The following is a 15,433-nucleotide window of genomic DNA, read 5'->3' on the forward strand; positions in this document are numbered from 1 at the left end:
AGATGCCCACTCTGGGGTAAGCAAGTTACATGCAGCTCTCAATTCATCCCATGCAGCCTCAACCCGTACTTTTTGTGTGGGGGCTCAGATGTGGTTACAGATACCTATGGGGATGCTTGAGGATTCCTTCAGGGACAAGGACTGGCCATGGTGGAGTTTCCCAAATGTTAAGAGCTGGCTCCTGCAAGGTTTTGCAACCTGCTTCAGGAAAATGAAGCCAATGTATGCCTTCACTGCTCTCAGCCAGCTCTGTGCCTTTTCCCTCTTTCAGGAAACATAGACACCAATCTTTGCGTGAAAGGTGAATTTTCCTTTCTGGTGTGCTGTGACAAGCAGTAAGATAATTAAGAGGAGGGATGTGGGAGGTTTATGTTGGCATCCCAGCTAGATGAATGGGTAAGTCTGCAGCTCAGAGCTGTTGCTGCAGGCTTTTTGCAAACTCAAGCTGAGTTTCTTACCTTAAATGCACTTATATGAACGTTTGATAAACTTTCATCTCCAAGTCACTTTAGCTAAAGTAACTGGTTGTGGTCATTTAAAATGTTCCCATCCCTAGATATCCATCACAGTAGGATGATGCCTCTACTGTAGCAGTGAGCAGAACAGGACAGCATGTCTGCAATGCAGCTTTCCCCTCTCACAGCAAAGGAAGTTAGCCTGTCCCCACACCTTCCTCAGCAGGTTATGCTGCTTAATGCCTGGCTGTGAGATAGAGGCACAGCTTCTTTTCTGCTTTGGCTGGCCTTGGGGCAATAGCCTTGTGTTGAGTGACAAGGCAAACAGCAGAGGATGACAACATCTTAAGTTACTGCAGCAGGATTCCCCAGAGCTGATCTATCACAGGAGTAGGGGGTGAAGGAAAAGGAACTGTGTTTGCCAGTCTTAGATTTGTAAAAGACAAAGAATAGGGAAATAACTTTCTGTGCCCAGCTAAACCTTTTCTTTCCTCCTTGTCTGTGCCTGTTATTTGGAAAATGGTGTTTCAGGCATCTCTGAAGGACCTGAGCAGGGAAGGAAAAGGACACACCACCCTGTTTGTACCTTGGGTATCCTGCCTTGCTGTGGCCTTCAGCCATCTTCTGTAGACAGATTGCCTGCTCCTGATTTGCCCACCTGAGTCCCAGGGTATGAGTCATTGATGACTCTGATTCTAAGCAAACCCAGGGATGGACAAAATTGACACCAAATGGTCCCACAGAGTGGGCTGAATTAGCCGTACCCACCCCTCCACTCCCAGTTTAGGGGAGCAATGAGAGAACTCTTGAATTCCTTTTTTTTTCCCCCTGAGTCCCCTCTGGCCTTGTTCATCTGCTACAGCAAAAAAACCCCAATGTCCAAAGTGCAGCTGCTTCTTAAGTCCTCTGCAAATGCTGTGAATTCAAGGACTGCCAGCTCAGCTTGCAGCAGTCTCTGTTTTCAGCCGCATGCATCGGAGGGAAGCGTTAAACTTCCCATAATGTACTTAATAGTGCAACACTATACCATGGAAAGGGGATTACTGCATGCCCAGAGCACAGCCATTTATTAGTTTTATCCTAGCTAATGTCATTGTAGACGCTATTTTTGTTCCTATCAATGTTCTTTTGTATTTTTACAATCTTGCTATAATACGATGCAGTTTTCCTGCCTCTAACTTGCAGGCATATTGCATTCAGAGCCTCTATCTCTCAGCAGAGATAGATGCAAGGCATCCATCCCAGCTTGCTGGAGCTAAAAAGGCAGCAGCTCTCCTGGCAGCTTCAGAAAGGCTTGATAGAAGCACATAAGAAGAGCCTGTACTGGGAGCACAGCAGGGAGTCCAGAACAGGAAAGGACCATTTGGGTCATTGGCCCCCTGATGCTGCATCTGTAAACCAGATTTGGGTTCTAGTTCCCACTTAGCACATGCCAGCAAGCTGCTCTAACACCATATTCTTCTCACAGTTCAAAAACCTCTTTTGCATTTCAAGTCTGTGACTAATTAAACAGAAGCATTAAGATGTGCTGGAAAAGCACAGTTCAGGTGCTCAGGGAGATAAATATCATGTGAACTCTGCTACCTGGACAGCACAGCCCCTCTCAACTTCCCTAGCAGGTTTGAGTGCTTAGCAGATCAGCAAATCAAACTCTTGAGGTTTAAACCTGAGCACATGAGGATCTCACACTAATGGGGACCCTCTGAAGACACCTGATCACTAATGGCTTGCTCAGCAGGACCCAGGGAGTCTGTGCCAGAAAAAGGGAAGGAATCAAATTCCTCAGTGTGTCATGGGAGCCCCTTTCCTACCCCTGCAAGAGCTAATCCAGTTCCTCTGACAAGGACACGGAAGGCAACTGACACCATTCTGGTGGAAGTATGTGCAGCTGAAAGCTTTCTGCCTTTTTTTTTGGTTGTAAAGTCCAATTGTCATCCTGCCTCCAGCTGCAGGTTGCAGAGGTCAGCACAGGGAGATATGTTCTATGTCATCCCAATCTGTCACTTGTTTGAAATCCTCCTCCCAACTGGCCTGCAGAGAAAGACCTATTTTCAAAAGAGAAGATGGCAGGGGTGGTAGTGACTGCTGCTCACCAGGTCAGCAGTTGAGGCCAGAGCAGAGTGGGTCAGCAGAAATTTTCCCTGTTAGTTTTCTGTCTAGTTCAGGTGAGATTATAAATGGTAAGGAAGAAGGGTCAGTGTGATCAGCGGAGTGTCACAGGTAGCCCTCATCAGCTAGTCTAATTCTTGGCAAGAAATGCTGCAGGGCTCAAGATCAAGACCCTGGCACTGTGTTTTCTCCCTGGATTAGTGTCTGATGGCCTGTGTATCCTACAGGTTGGGCAGCAATCCTGAGATTACTCTTACTAGAGTAAAATGGATCTTTTCACTTGGGACGCTCCATTCTGGGGGGATGACTAGATACCACCAGCTGTGTCTGATGGTTTTTCCAGGGATAAAGCTGCCTATTGACGTGCATTTAGTGGGAATACTAACACTAGAAACACCTCAGATGAAACGTTAGTGTCAGTATAGTTTTAACACCTGTGTCACACAGATCTTGGTCTAAACCATGCTAGATGCGATTGTTTTCCTGCTGTATGTTCCAGTCTGTCCTGCAGAGCCAGCAAAGATAGGAAGGAAGGAGTCGGAAATTATTTTGCCTTACATGCTCTTCCATTGTCCCCCACAGGCTACTATCCCACTGCTAGACCTGTCAGGCACTTGTATAACATGTGACCTCAAATTGGGACACAAAAGCAATCCCCCTACGAATGTCTGGAGCAACCTTTGCCTTCTTGCTGTGGGCTGGCAGGAGGGCTACTGTTTGTTGGAGCTCTTCCTCCCTCACTCCATTACTCCCACTATTATTGGTCCAAGGAGGTTTCTACCAAGCATCCTGCCCAGGGAAATTTGTGCTAGGGCACCTTGGACCCAGGATGCAGTCTACTACAACAGTGTGAATCCATCCAGATGCCTGCCCTGCAGAATGACTTTGGAGCCTGGAAGTTTTTTCCATGGTAGAATTTTCTTAGTGAACTGGAAATAATTCAGTCTAGCTGGGCATAAATTCAGATCTGTGCTCCATTGAAATGCTTGGTGGTGTTAGTTCCCCAAGCAGAGTGGAGTCTACTGCAAGCTGCCTCGAGACACTAGGCTGGTTAAATACTGTGTTTGGTTAGATAGATTCTGAACAAGCAAGTGTACCCCATCCAGAATGAAGTGGGATACACAGTCCCTGGTGAGAACGGGCAAGACCAGTATTCAAGCAGCTCATTGAGCAGCCAGTTTGGATGCTGTCATATCATGCTGGATAACTTCAATGTTTTCTGTGTTTGCAACTGCAAGTGAGGCTCCTTCAGGGGCTTTTGAATGTTTGCTGCAGAGGCAGGACCTACAGCAGATGTACTGACTGCATCTGTTCCACTTTCCTCCTGCTGTGAGTCGCTCCTTCCTGGGTTGTAGGTTTTGCTGCTGCTCAGTGTGTTGGGTTGGCGATGTACCTCAGCTCATTTGGGGTGGGACACATTTCTCTTCTTTAGCACAGGGGGTAACTTTGGTCCCAGACTCAGAGATGTGAGGCAGGCAAAAGGCACAGCAACTTGTATTCTCCTTTCATCTCAGGAAAAAGACTGTTCTGCAGTTTCTCCCTCCATTGCCTGCGGTTTCCAGATGGAACACTGTGTTTCTACCCTGTTGATGAAACTTCTGTGTGACCTCATCTTTGCCTCTCTAACAAGAGACCCAGAATGTCATACTGCCAAAGGTATCTTCCCCAGCATGTGGCAACAGGATTGCTAATTGTGCTGGGACAGGAGGGAGCCATTCAAGCCATTCCCTGGGTTTCAGATGCAAGCTGAATCAGCTTGAAGCTTTATTCTCATTTTCCCCACAGCGACACACATTCCTGCACATTTTCACTTGAGTCTGGAAATGCAGAAAGCACACAGTTTTCTTTCATGTCTTTCACACCTTCTCCCCTCCTTCCTCCTCTGGCCATTTGCTTCCCTGGCTTGCCAGCACTGTAGAGTGAACCTGTACCCTGGTCTCTACCTTTGGGTGTCAGGAGTTTGCTGCTAGCAAGTGCCAAAAGCTGCTGACTATGCTGGTGATCTCTGGCAGGGAGGTGCAGCAGTGAGCAGGAGTTGGGAACGTTTTTTTACCAACTCAGAATGAGTCAAAGTGCTAAGATCTGCCCGTGTCTTTCAGCTTCACTGTATCTGGTGTATTCTGAAGGCTCTGAGGCTTGCAGCCCCTCTAGGGCAGCTAGAAAATGTGGCAGCATCTGAGTCCTCCTTACACCCAGCAGGGAGGGTAATGCTTGTTGTGGGACTGTGTCCTACGTGCTTGTGTTGTGATGTATGTATGAACTATCTACATGGACTCCTTCATGGATACTGGGGAGGGAGCTGAGTGTGCCCCTTGGAAAAGCAGCAGTGAGCCATCAAAACCGAAATCAGTTCTGTTGCCAGAATAATTACTTGATCCTGAGAATATGAAGAAATTCTGAAAGAGACTCTGCAGCCAAAACATTCTTCTGCTGACTGGTTCACTGATAGGGACAGAAAAATGGAGCATCCGTTCTAATTAGTGATGGGAGCTTGCTGCCTCAGGATCAAAGGAGAACACTGTTTGCTGAATCAAGCTAAGATCAAAGTGTCCTATGTACAGGAAGGGCCCATTCCTCTTTCTGCTGACAGTGGTGTGCCCTGCTCATCCTCTGGGCATGCTGCTTACAGGGTTGCTTAATTACTAAGTAAGGAGGAGACTGCAGTCACAAGAGAGGGTGTAATGGCCATTGTAATCCAATTCTGAGAGATGATTTCATGGTGATCGATTCTTTGTCTCTCAGAAGTCATTAAAGTTCTGAATGCTTAGAAAATACATGGATTGTATAACTTTGCAAAAGGAGACTTTTTACAACATCCTTTGCTTGATTTTTCTGACCTCTTATGTGTAATTTGACTTAGTAGGCTGTATGTGTGTGCATATATCTATATTTGCATTTATATCTACTCAAGGGAATTCAAGTCCTCATTCCTTAGGCTGCATTGAAAAATCCTTATCCCAATAGATATGCTAAATTTGAAATCTCTTCTTCCCTCTCTCCCCTGCCTCCCTCCTCTTGCATTAATACAAACCCACATTTTTGCAATGCTTTATTTTGAAATGTTTAAACACGAATCATTTGGTTGAGTTTTCCTAGTAGGTGTTTCCCTGGGCATACAGGTTTATAAGTGTATGTGACTTCGTGTGCAGCCATCTGCATTTTGGGCCATGAGTACTGGTGTGGAAGAACACAGTCACAAAAATACTTGCATAGATATACAAGTGCATGTGTAAATGTGTTACATTTTCTAGTAGTCTTGAGATGCTGCAGTTTCTGAAGAGGGTTTCATCTTTGCTCTTTCATCTGTTTCCCTGGGAAAGGAGTCATGTTGTAGCACTGCCCCCCTGCCCCAGTGCTGTGCTAACACACCACCCAACCTCCCTGTTTATGGTGCTGGAAGAAGACTTTGCCTTTGTTTCCTGTTGCCTTGTTTAAGCTTCCTTGTCAGAAGTGGCTGTGTGTGTTTTCCCCAGCTGTAGCCTTCCAGGTGCCACTCAGCTTAACAAAACAAGTCCTTAAATGCCACCTGTCTTGTACACCAAAAGAGAGAAGAAAGGGCCAAAGAGCAGCTGGCAGGCACTGGGATGTGGGAGGTAAGGGCAAGTCTGAGGAACTGGCTTGCCTGGTGGTTTAACAAGGACAGCATGGTGTATGTGGATGTACTCATCTTGCAGGCCAGGTTCAAAGCAGCTCCCCTGGGCAAGAGAAATGAATGGTGATCTCAGCTTCTCCTTTGTGCTCCCCTGATCCATGGCATTCAAATTAAAAGAGATGCTGTGGTGCCTTCAAAAGAAAAGGAGATAATGGCTGTCTGGTGTTGCACCCTAAGAGTGGGGTACTGGCAGGGAAAAGGGAATATATATTTTCTTTCATTTTTTAAATTGCTCATGAGTACATTTGGAAGTCCTCAAATGTATCAAAAATTATTTTTACAGTGACTAAATTATGCGTGTTCTATTTTAGTGTTTTTATTATTCTGCAGAATGTTTGCAATCAACTAATAATAAATATTAGGAGTAGCAAGAGGGTGATTAGACGTGAAAATCTCACCATCTTGACAACTGAGTGATTGATGTAACTAATCCTGCAAAGTAAACTGCAAAGTCTAACTTTTGCAGTAAATTGGAACACTCACACTTAAGCATTACTTTTTCTGGGTGACAAGAATTTGAATGTGTGGGTTTTTCATGAAGTGGAAAGTGGAAGTGATAAGGAATGGGGCTGAAGAACACATATTGCTGTTCCAAATTGGATGAGTAGTTTCTTTCCCTCTCATGGAAAGCATCTCATTAAGTCTGTGCTGAACGTAATAGAAGGACTTTCTGCACCATGTTGGAGAGAGACATCAATCCAATAAATGTTCAAATCATTGTGACTCCCTGCAGACTGGTTAGCACATGGATGATGCTAGACTAGATGAGTAGTCATGGCAAGAGAGCCTTCAAATTTCAGCCTGCAGAAAAGACAATCCCTTGTCAGAGTCACATTCAGCAAGAGACATCTCCAAATTGACATGGATCACTTCTGGGCTTTGGGCTACTGCCACTGCTTGGCCAGCCATAAGAAAATGAGGAGTCTAAATCCATTCCCAGCCTGTTGCCCACATACACAGCTGGAAGGCAGATGCCTCGTGATAAAGGTGATGCTTATTACTGGCTCTTCAAGTTATTTACTTCTGCTCGCTGCTGACAGACTTGCATAGGAGATTAATGGATTAAGCTTTCACCAGCTGTTTCTCATCCAGCCACCTAATTCTGAGATGTTAGCACTGGAGATTAACTGTTTCCCTAGGAATTTCCAAAATGTTCCATATTTTTAAATATGTCCCAAGACAAGAGGAAATTCAGACTCGGGGTGTTTTTTTTCCCATAACATAAGAAACTTGTGAACTTCACTTGAAGAGGTTAAAGAGAAATTTTGTCTGTTTCTGTTCTGAAGCATTTATGAGCCTTGCTGAACCACCTGAGGCTTTAGAAGTAGGAGATGTGGAGGAAGGAATGGAAGTTTAGAGGAGGTGGTTGAGCCTTTGCAAACTGATGGAGTACTGCAACTCTGGAGCAGTCAGTTCAAACCCTGGAACACATGGGAGGCTGTTCAGGTGCTAGAGACTTTGGATTTGTAGCATCTGAAGCTCAGCATTTCCAGGCTCTGAGTGCTGCATTTCTACATTCTGTTGTCTGGGAAGGATCTCAGCAGACAAGCATGTGGGAGACACCTTTTCCTCAGACATTAGCCTGTTCAATTTCTTGGTAGTTCAGATAGAAAACTATTCTCATGAAGCATTTCACCTTCAGCAAACCAGTGTCTCTTGGCAGAAAATAGAAACTTTGCAGGCAGCCCTTCCTGGATTCAGCAAGAGAAGAGGGCGGTCTGCAGACAGCACCTGGATGTTAGCAGTATTCTGCTGTTGCCTTGGAGCTTGAAAACTCCTTGCCTTCTTCTCCAATACCCTCCCACATGCTTTGAACAAGAAAATGCTGAGCTGTCATACAGAGACATTGCTTTTTGTAGTCAAGATTTTGATTTTGTGGAGAGAAATAGTTTAAAGCATTTTAGTGCTGCTCAAAATGGTGGTGGAGACCCCTTGGTTAGTTGCATTTGACAAGATTTTGGTGATAGGAATGGAGATATTTCCCTGTGTGACTTGCAGTCTTAAAATGGCAGCCTTGAGCTGCTGTACTGGGAAGCTGGGGCTTAACAGGCTTTCATCTGTGTCCAGTCTGTGTGGAATGCAAAGAAGTGGATGGTGGAAAGTCTGGAAAATAAACGAGATTTGATGAGATCTCCCAATATCTTTCAACCCTTTAAATTAAAAATATCACTGAAGCACTTTGGGTCTTGCTGGACTTTATGAGACATAGAAGTGGGAGGAGAACTGTGTTTCTTGGTGAATACTGCAGTTTCTTTTTCTGTTTCCCTGATGTTGGGTATCATTAAGATTGATGGGTTTGAAAACATATCTCATTCTCTGAGACACAGCTTGGCTGTTCTTAATGGCTCTATGCCTGTTGCCAAAAGAACCCCGGTTGTTTTCAGAGGCTCTGAAACTAGAGTGCTCTCATTTAAAAGGGCCACATATCTCATTTGCCTGTAAAAAAAGACTGTGTGAGAGCAGACTGATCTCTGAGGAAGGAATATAATTCCTGTTAGCCTGACGTAGCTGGTAGGGTACAGTTGCGTAGGAATGGGATAATGTGTTGTGACCTGCAAGTGTATGGGTGTTGAGGTTTTTTGACATTGGCTAAGTGCCAGGCACCCACGAAAAAATTATTCACTTATTTTCCTCTGCTATAGCTCAGCAGGGGAGGGGGAATTAAAACAAAAACTTCATGAGTTGAGATAAGGATTAGAGGAAATTAATTTTAAGGGCAAAACAGGCTCAAAACTTAAACAGTATAAAGAAAATTTATTATTAGCAGAATCAAAATAAAAAGGGTAATGAGGACAAAAATAAACCTTACGAATACCTTTCCTTCCTAGTCCCTCCCTCTTTCCCATCAACTGCGCAAGGAGACAAAACACGGAGTTTTGGTCAGTCTTTCACTTCTTAAAAATCTTTCTTCAGTACGCTTAAGGAAAAAAGTTTCTTTGCTGTGCCATGGGATTGTTCCCATGGGAGATAGTTCCCTGTGAACTTTTCCAGCGTGGCTTTAACTTTCACAAACAGTAGCCTGCCTTACCTCCTGTAATGTGAGTCCCTCCCACGGGCCAAGCAGTCTTCCCACAACTGCCCAGCATGGGTCATTTTAGTTCATGGGGTTTAGTCTTTTAAGGATGAGCTGTTCTAGTTTGGAAGCAAGGGTTCTCTATCTCTGGAAGCAAGGGTGCTCTCCCTCTTTCGAGTTCCTCACTAGATTACAGCTTTTTAGCATCCACTCGCTCCAGCGTGAGCACCGTTCCTCATGGGCTGCAGGTGGATCTCTGCACCCCCCCATGCACCTCATGAGTTACAGGGAAGCAGTTTGTTGTATTACAGTCCTCACCACGGCTTGCTTGGAGCACTTCTTCCAGTGCTTGGAGCACTTTTTCCCTCTCCTTCTTTTCACTGACCTCGATGCTGCCATGTTGGTTTTCCTCACATGTCCTCACTTTTCCTTTTCCTCTGACTTGAGAGAAAGTTGTTGTCCGTAGGTATTATTGTTCTCAAGTTCTATTGATTGAAAAGTTCTTACAGAGCTTCACTTCACTGAGAAGGTTGATTTTGTCTGGGCTCCATATCAGGGAATTGTTCGCCATGTTTTCCTTGCTGGCCACATGGTCTCTGCTGGCACTGCACGGGCGGCCCCAGCCACATGGTCCCGGCCTCGGGAGGGCCCTGGCCACGCAGTCCCAGCCTTGGGAGGGCCCTGGCCATGCGGTCCCGGTCTTGGGAAAGCCCTGGCTGCACAGTCCCAGCCTCAGGAGGCCCCCGGCCACACAGTCTCGGCTTCGGGAAAGCCCCAGCTGCGCGGCGCCCGGTGGCCCATGATGGGATGGGCCCCTGCAGCCCCCGCCAGGATGGGCCCCAGCAGTCACCTCATCACCCCTCAGGAGAAGAAAAGAGAACTTCCCACCGTTTTTCCTTTCCTAAATATGTCATCACAGAGGCGTTACCAACTTCTCTAACTGGGCTAGTAACCTGCCCATCGTGCCCATCATTTTAGTGATTGGCTCTGGGCCGGACACAGTAGAAACTTCAAGCGGCTTTTTCCTGCCCACTAAAACTAGGCTGTGTTAAACCAACACAATGGGGTGACCTGCAGTACTTTCAACTGTGTGTCTTTCTCTTGAAGTGCTTGAACTGTGTGTCCTTCTCGTTCCAGGTCTGGTGTGTCCTCTGGAGGTGTCAGTCAGTTCAGGGAGTATCCAGGTTGCTCGAGGCCAGACAGCAGTGTTGCCCTGCACCTTCACCACTAACGCTGCTCTCACTAACCTTAATGTCATCTGGATGGTCATTCCTCTTTCAAACGCCAACCAGCCTCAACAGGTAGGTCTTTTCTTACTGGAACATGTATTTCCTTGGGGCTTTCCTGTTCTCCACCCTTTTCTGGATGTAGGCCCTCTACAATGCTGAGTCTATGGTTGTCCCAGAATTTCATTGTCCCTTCACTGCTGAACATGTCCTCTGGATCTTATATGAATCTGTTTTATTCAATGTTTTGTTAGCAGATGCACATTGTGTCCTTGGCTGGATGTGCAGCAGGGGCAAGTGTATGTGATGCTGTAGTACTGCCCTGGGCCTCCAGGGGCTTGTGTGTTCAAAAGAGCACAGGAGATACAATCCAGGTTTTGGTGCAGTGGATATGGAATTTGATGGGCCTGGGAGCAGCTGCAGCCTTAAGCCTGTGAAATCTATGTAAAATATCCTCTAACACATAACCTCTCATAGAATCATTGCCCCTTTTACTTCCCTTATTTTTTCACTCTGTTGCTTTTGCAAGTCCCATTCTTACAAATATTAGCAAATGAGAGTATATAATTGTGGGCACAAGAATCATAACCTGAGATATACTGGCCTGTTTTTTGCCCATGTACTCTGACAACAGAAGAATGCCATTTCTCTGAAATACATCTGTCTTGGGCCATGCTGCCCTCACCACATTTTGTATTCAGTGTGAGAACCTGCACTGAAGAATACTTGCTCCTTAGGGACCCGGTCTGAGTACAGTCTGACTGGCGGAGGCTGTGGAGGTTCGAAGGTTGCATTGCCTGTCCAATTCAGCTCATCCCAAATATCTTCAGCAAGCAGTGTCAAATCATGGCAGGATCTTGCTGATGGAGACTCAAAATGATACTGTCCACTGGGCAGATGCTTTTCATCAAAGTACTCACTGACCTGCAGAGAGCCTCTGCTTCTGTACACTGATCCTGTCCAGACGGGTAATGACTATCATATGAAGTAGGCTGGTGTTGCCAATCCAGCTGTGCCAGAAGATCTGGGTATCTTTCTGGTCTGCTACCTCTGTGAACATTTTCATTGACATAAAATGGGCTACAGAGTGTGTTCCTCTTTTGGAAAAAACACCTGTGCTAGGATGTATATCGAGGTTTGGGTTATTCAGAGATCCTTTAGTAACTGCTCCTTTTGGCTTTGTAAGCCCATGTTTTGCTTGCTGTTCTTCCTCCTTGCTCAGCTTCTGCAGAGTGTTGTTTGAGCCTTCCTTTCTTTTCCAGGTTATTCTCTACCAAGGGGGTCAGATCTTTGGTGGTGCACCCCAGTTCTATGGGCGAGTGGGGTTTGCTGTGACAATGCCAACCACCAGTGCCTCCATCTTCATCAACAACACTCAGCTATCGGATACTGGCACATACCAGTGTTTGGTCAACAATCTTCCCGACCGAGGCATCAGGAATATTGGAGTCATTGGACTTACTGTCTTGGGTGTGTTTATTGGTATTATGGGGGAGAGGGGGGAACAGGGACAAGAGGATCTCTGTGCATGATAGTGCATCATTAGCAATATAGTACTGTGTTTGCATTTGAGCCGACAGACATCCTGTGGTGAGGAATGGGCTGCCTTGTGAGTACTGTGGGAGTTTGTAGGGCACATAGACTTCATATGCAGGCAGCATATAATGAAGCTGTAAAATATGGTGGAGAGAAAGTTTTTGTGCTGGTATTGTGATGTGGAGTTGCAAAGAAGCAGGAATAAAGTATGAGGGCATCCTGGAGGGCTGAAGGGAGCGTAAGGGGTTTGGTGCATAGCAACAGAGGAGAGAATGACTTTACATTTTTGCTTCTTTTCCATGAAAGCAATTAGTTCTGGATGCTTCCATTGATGCTAAATACTCTAGAGTGCATGCCATTATAGGGATATGAAAGCAAAACCCAATCACAGTAAATTTTGTCTGCAGCTCTGTTAACTTTCACCATCCTTGATGTCTCAAACACAGAAATATTCACCTTTTTCTCAAGGGAGGGATCCAAGGAGAACTGGGTCCTGTGCAAATCAGGAGTAGTCTGTAACCTTGATGGGCTGGTGGGTCAGGAATCTTTGTGTGAATTGTCACCCCCCAAACCACAATGAGTTCTTGTCTGCTGCCTCAGTCTTGTCCCCTTGACAGCTCATGCCACTCTCCTTGCTTTTCCCAGCAGCCCGTGTCTAGAGTGAGCCTACACTCCACTGTTTGGTCACATTTCCTGATTTGCTATCACCTTCCCCTCTTCTCTCGCAGTTCCTCCTTCTGTCCCGCTTTGCAGAATCCAGGGGTCCCTGGACGTGGGCAGCGATATCACACTGACCTGCAGCTCAGAAGAAGGCATACCCCGGCCAACATACCTCTGGGAGAAACTGGACAATGTCCCCAGGTTGCCCCCAACTGCCACACAAGGTGCTCATTTTGTTGATTATCCTCTTACTTCCCAGGTGGCAGCCTGAGCTTTTCCCTTGTCTGAGCTGCCAGAGGTGGCATGGCTCATTGAGCGTCTGCCATCATTTGCATGGTCCCTTTACTGGAATGAAGATTCCTAAAGCCCATGGTGGACTGGATACCCTCCAGAGGCCACTTAAATTTTCATAGGTTTTTTTGGTACAGAAACATGTTCCCTATTGAAAAACAAGGATTGGGTTGAATGGAAGAGAGAGAAAGTGGTTGCTAGATGCTGGCATGTGGCTGGAAATTTCATCTGCCAACTCACCTGCATTTTACACCAAATGAAAGGCTTATAGAATGGAAACAGGGAAAAGAGAGGCAGAATCACATTAGGAAAATACTGCCAGCTTCTCATACTGATGCCACTGTTCTCCAATAAATTACTGCCAGAGCTGCTTTTCAGATGTGTGTAGAAGCACAGCTCTGATCAAACTGGTGCTTCCCAGCCTCAAGCCCCACCCATAAGTTTTCTTAGCCTAGGTGTCCTGAGCAAATACTCATAGCTGTACTTTTGCCCTTTATGTTGCTGTATTTTAAGAATATGCCAGCTTTCAGTTTCATATAATTCAGGAATGAGGAATATTGGCAGAGCAGAAGATGGAGAGCCAAGGGATATGAGAGTAGGGGTTCTGCAGTTAATTTAACAAGTAGATCTGGTATAGGTAATTTCGCATCTCTTTCTTCCCTGCTCTCATACAATACTGAGAGTCCTAAGCTTTCATCTGCAGAAATTCCTCTATAAGAAGAAAAAGAAACATCTAGTGTAAGCTCCTTAAGACCTAATCTTGTCTCTGTGTGTGTATGTGCATGCACAATGCTTCCATCTCAAGGTTATTTCCTAATTTATTTCTCTCTTAATAGTCTCACACCAAAGTTCTCTATTTGCTGGCTTTGCCTTTTCATGGTTTTCCTCAAGCGGGGGAGGGATTTAAATCCGTCTTTTCTCTCTGACTAGACCAAGTCCAGGGCACTGTCACTCTCCGAAATATCAGCACTGTGTCCTCAGGTCTTTACCAATGTGTGGCTTCAAATGCCATTGGAACCAGCACTTGCCTTCTGGACCTGCAAGTCATTGCACGTAAGTATTTTGCCAGGGGAGGCTTGACCACCTGCTTCTGTCTTGTGACAGCAAATGTGGTTACACACCTTACTGTGAGCCATCACGTGCCTCTCTATCAGAAGATAATAGTGCCCTGGAATGGGAACATTGCCTTTCTCCCTGCCCAAGCTTCATGTGCTTATAGATGGCCACAGCCCATCCCTGATTTCTTCTCCATGCTCTGTTCAATCATCTCCACAGCTCACCCACGGAGTATCGGCCTGATTGCAGGAGCGGTGGCCACAGGTGCCGTTGTACTTGTTGTTTGTATTGTGTTGGTGGCTGTAGCACTGTTCTACTGGAAAAATAAACACAAAGAAGAAGAGGAAGAGGAAATTCCCAATGAGATAAGGTAAGGGTCAGCGAAAGCTGATAGTGGGGGACCTCCGAGCAAAAGCTGTGGCTGACAGGAGTGGAATTGGAAACCTTATTTTTGTTAATCCTGGGTGTGTTCCCTGGGGTCAGGGGAAGATGTCCATATATGTCCAGAAAATTGAGAAAATGAAGAATGGTAACAACAGATTTTGTTTTCAGTATTGCCTTTAAAGAGAGATTTTTCATTTGGCTTCATAGAATCACAGAACAGCTTGGGTTGGAAGGGCCTTAAAAGATCATCTAATTCCAACCCCTCTGCCAGCAAGAGGGATGGGACTTCGTGTTGTTATCTCTGTAGAAGAGTGATGTGGTGGGAATTCTGACCCATAATGCCAGACAGTGATAGCTGAAAAGCTCTGGAGATACAGCTGTGATATTCTCTGTTGTTACAGTCACAGGGTTTCCCTCTGGCAGCTTTCTGCAGGTCCCTTGAGGATCAGCTGCACTGATTGTACAGTCATACTGACTGCCTGTGAAGTACCAGTGGCTGTGACTGTGACTTTCTGGGTAGACACATGAGCATGGGTCATTTGCCTCAGTGGTAGGAACATGGAGCACACAGGTGGGTGCTGCAAAGATGGATGAGCAAACAGGCCAGGGAGCAATGCTGATTCACCTTCTCCTTGAATCTCCTTGTCCTTCTCCTTGAATCAATGGTGTTGACCCCAGCATGGTGGTTGGGGGTGAGGGTGTTGGACAAGTGGGCCAGCATCCTCCATATGCCCTCACACCTTCTCCTTCCCAGGGAGGATGACCTGCCACCCAAATGCTCCTCTGCCGCAAAGACGTTCCACGCTGATGCATCCTCATCAGAGAACGACACCCTCACCTCCTCCAACACCTACAACAGCCGCTACTGGAACGACCCCAAAGCCAACCACGCCACAGACTCCTTCACCCGCTTCAGCAACAGCAACGATGCTCACCAGCCCCCCTTCTCCCGCTCAGGGAGCACGAGTGCCCGCCCCGTCTATGCCAACGGTGGCCACCCATCCCCGGCTCCCCCTAAGACACTGGTGGTGACGGCCAGCACGGCGCCGTC

The 15,433-nt window shown here is 46.2% G+C and overlaps 1 protein-coding gene across 1 annotated transcript in view; it reads left to right on the forward strand.

Annotated features, from left to right (window-relative positions):
• IGSF11 (immunoglobulin superfamily member 11) overlaps positions 1-15,433 on the forward strand; it is a 102,314-nt gene that overhangs the window by 79,184 nt on the left and 7,697 nt on the right. Inside the window, exons 2-7 of the mRNA XM_017731648.1 lie at positions 10,367-10,530; positions 11,718-11,925; positions 12,720-12,875; positions 13,873-13,995; positions 14,218-14,368; positions 15,137-15,430. Of these exons, the coding sequence (XP_017587137.1) occupies positions 10,367-10,530; positions 11,718-11,925; positions 12,720-12,875; positions 13,873-13,995; positions 14,218-14,368; positions 15,137-15,430 (1,096 nt within the window). The remainder of the gene's footprint in view (positions 1-10,366; positions 10,531-11,717; positions 11,926-12,719; positions 12,876-13,872; positions 13,996-14,217; positions 14,369-15,136; positions 15,431-15,433) is intronic.

This window comes from Corvus brachyrhynchos, unplaced genomic scaffold (assembly GCF_000691975.1).
Source record: "Corvus brachyrhynchos isolate BGI_N302 unplaced genomic scaffold, ASM69197v1 scaffold3, whole genome shotgun sequence".
Lineage (NCBI taxonomy): Eukaryota > Metazoa > Chordata > Aves > Passeriformes > Corvidae > Corvus > Corvus brachyrhynchos.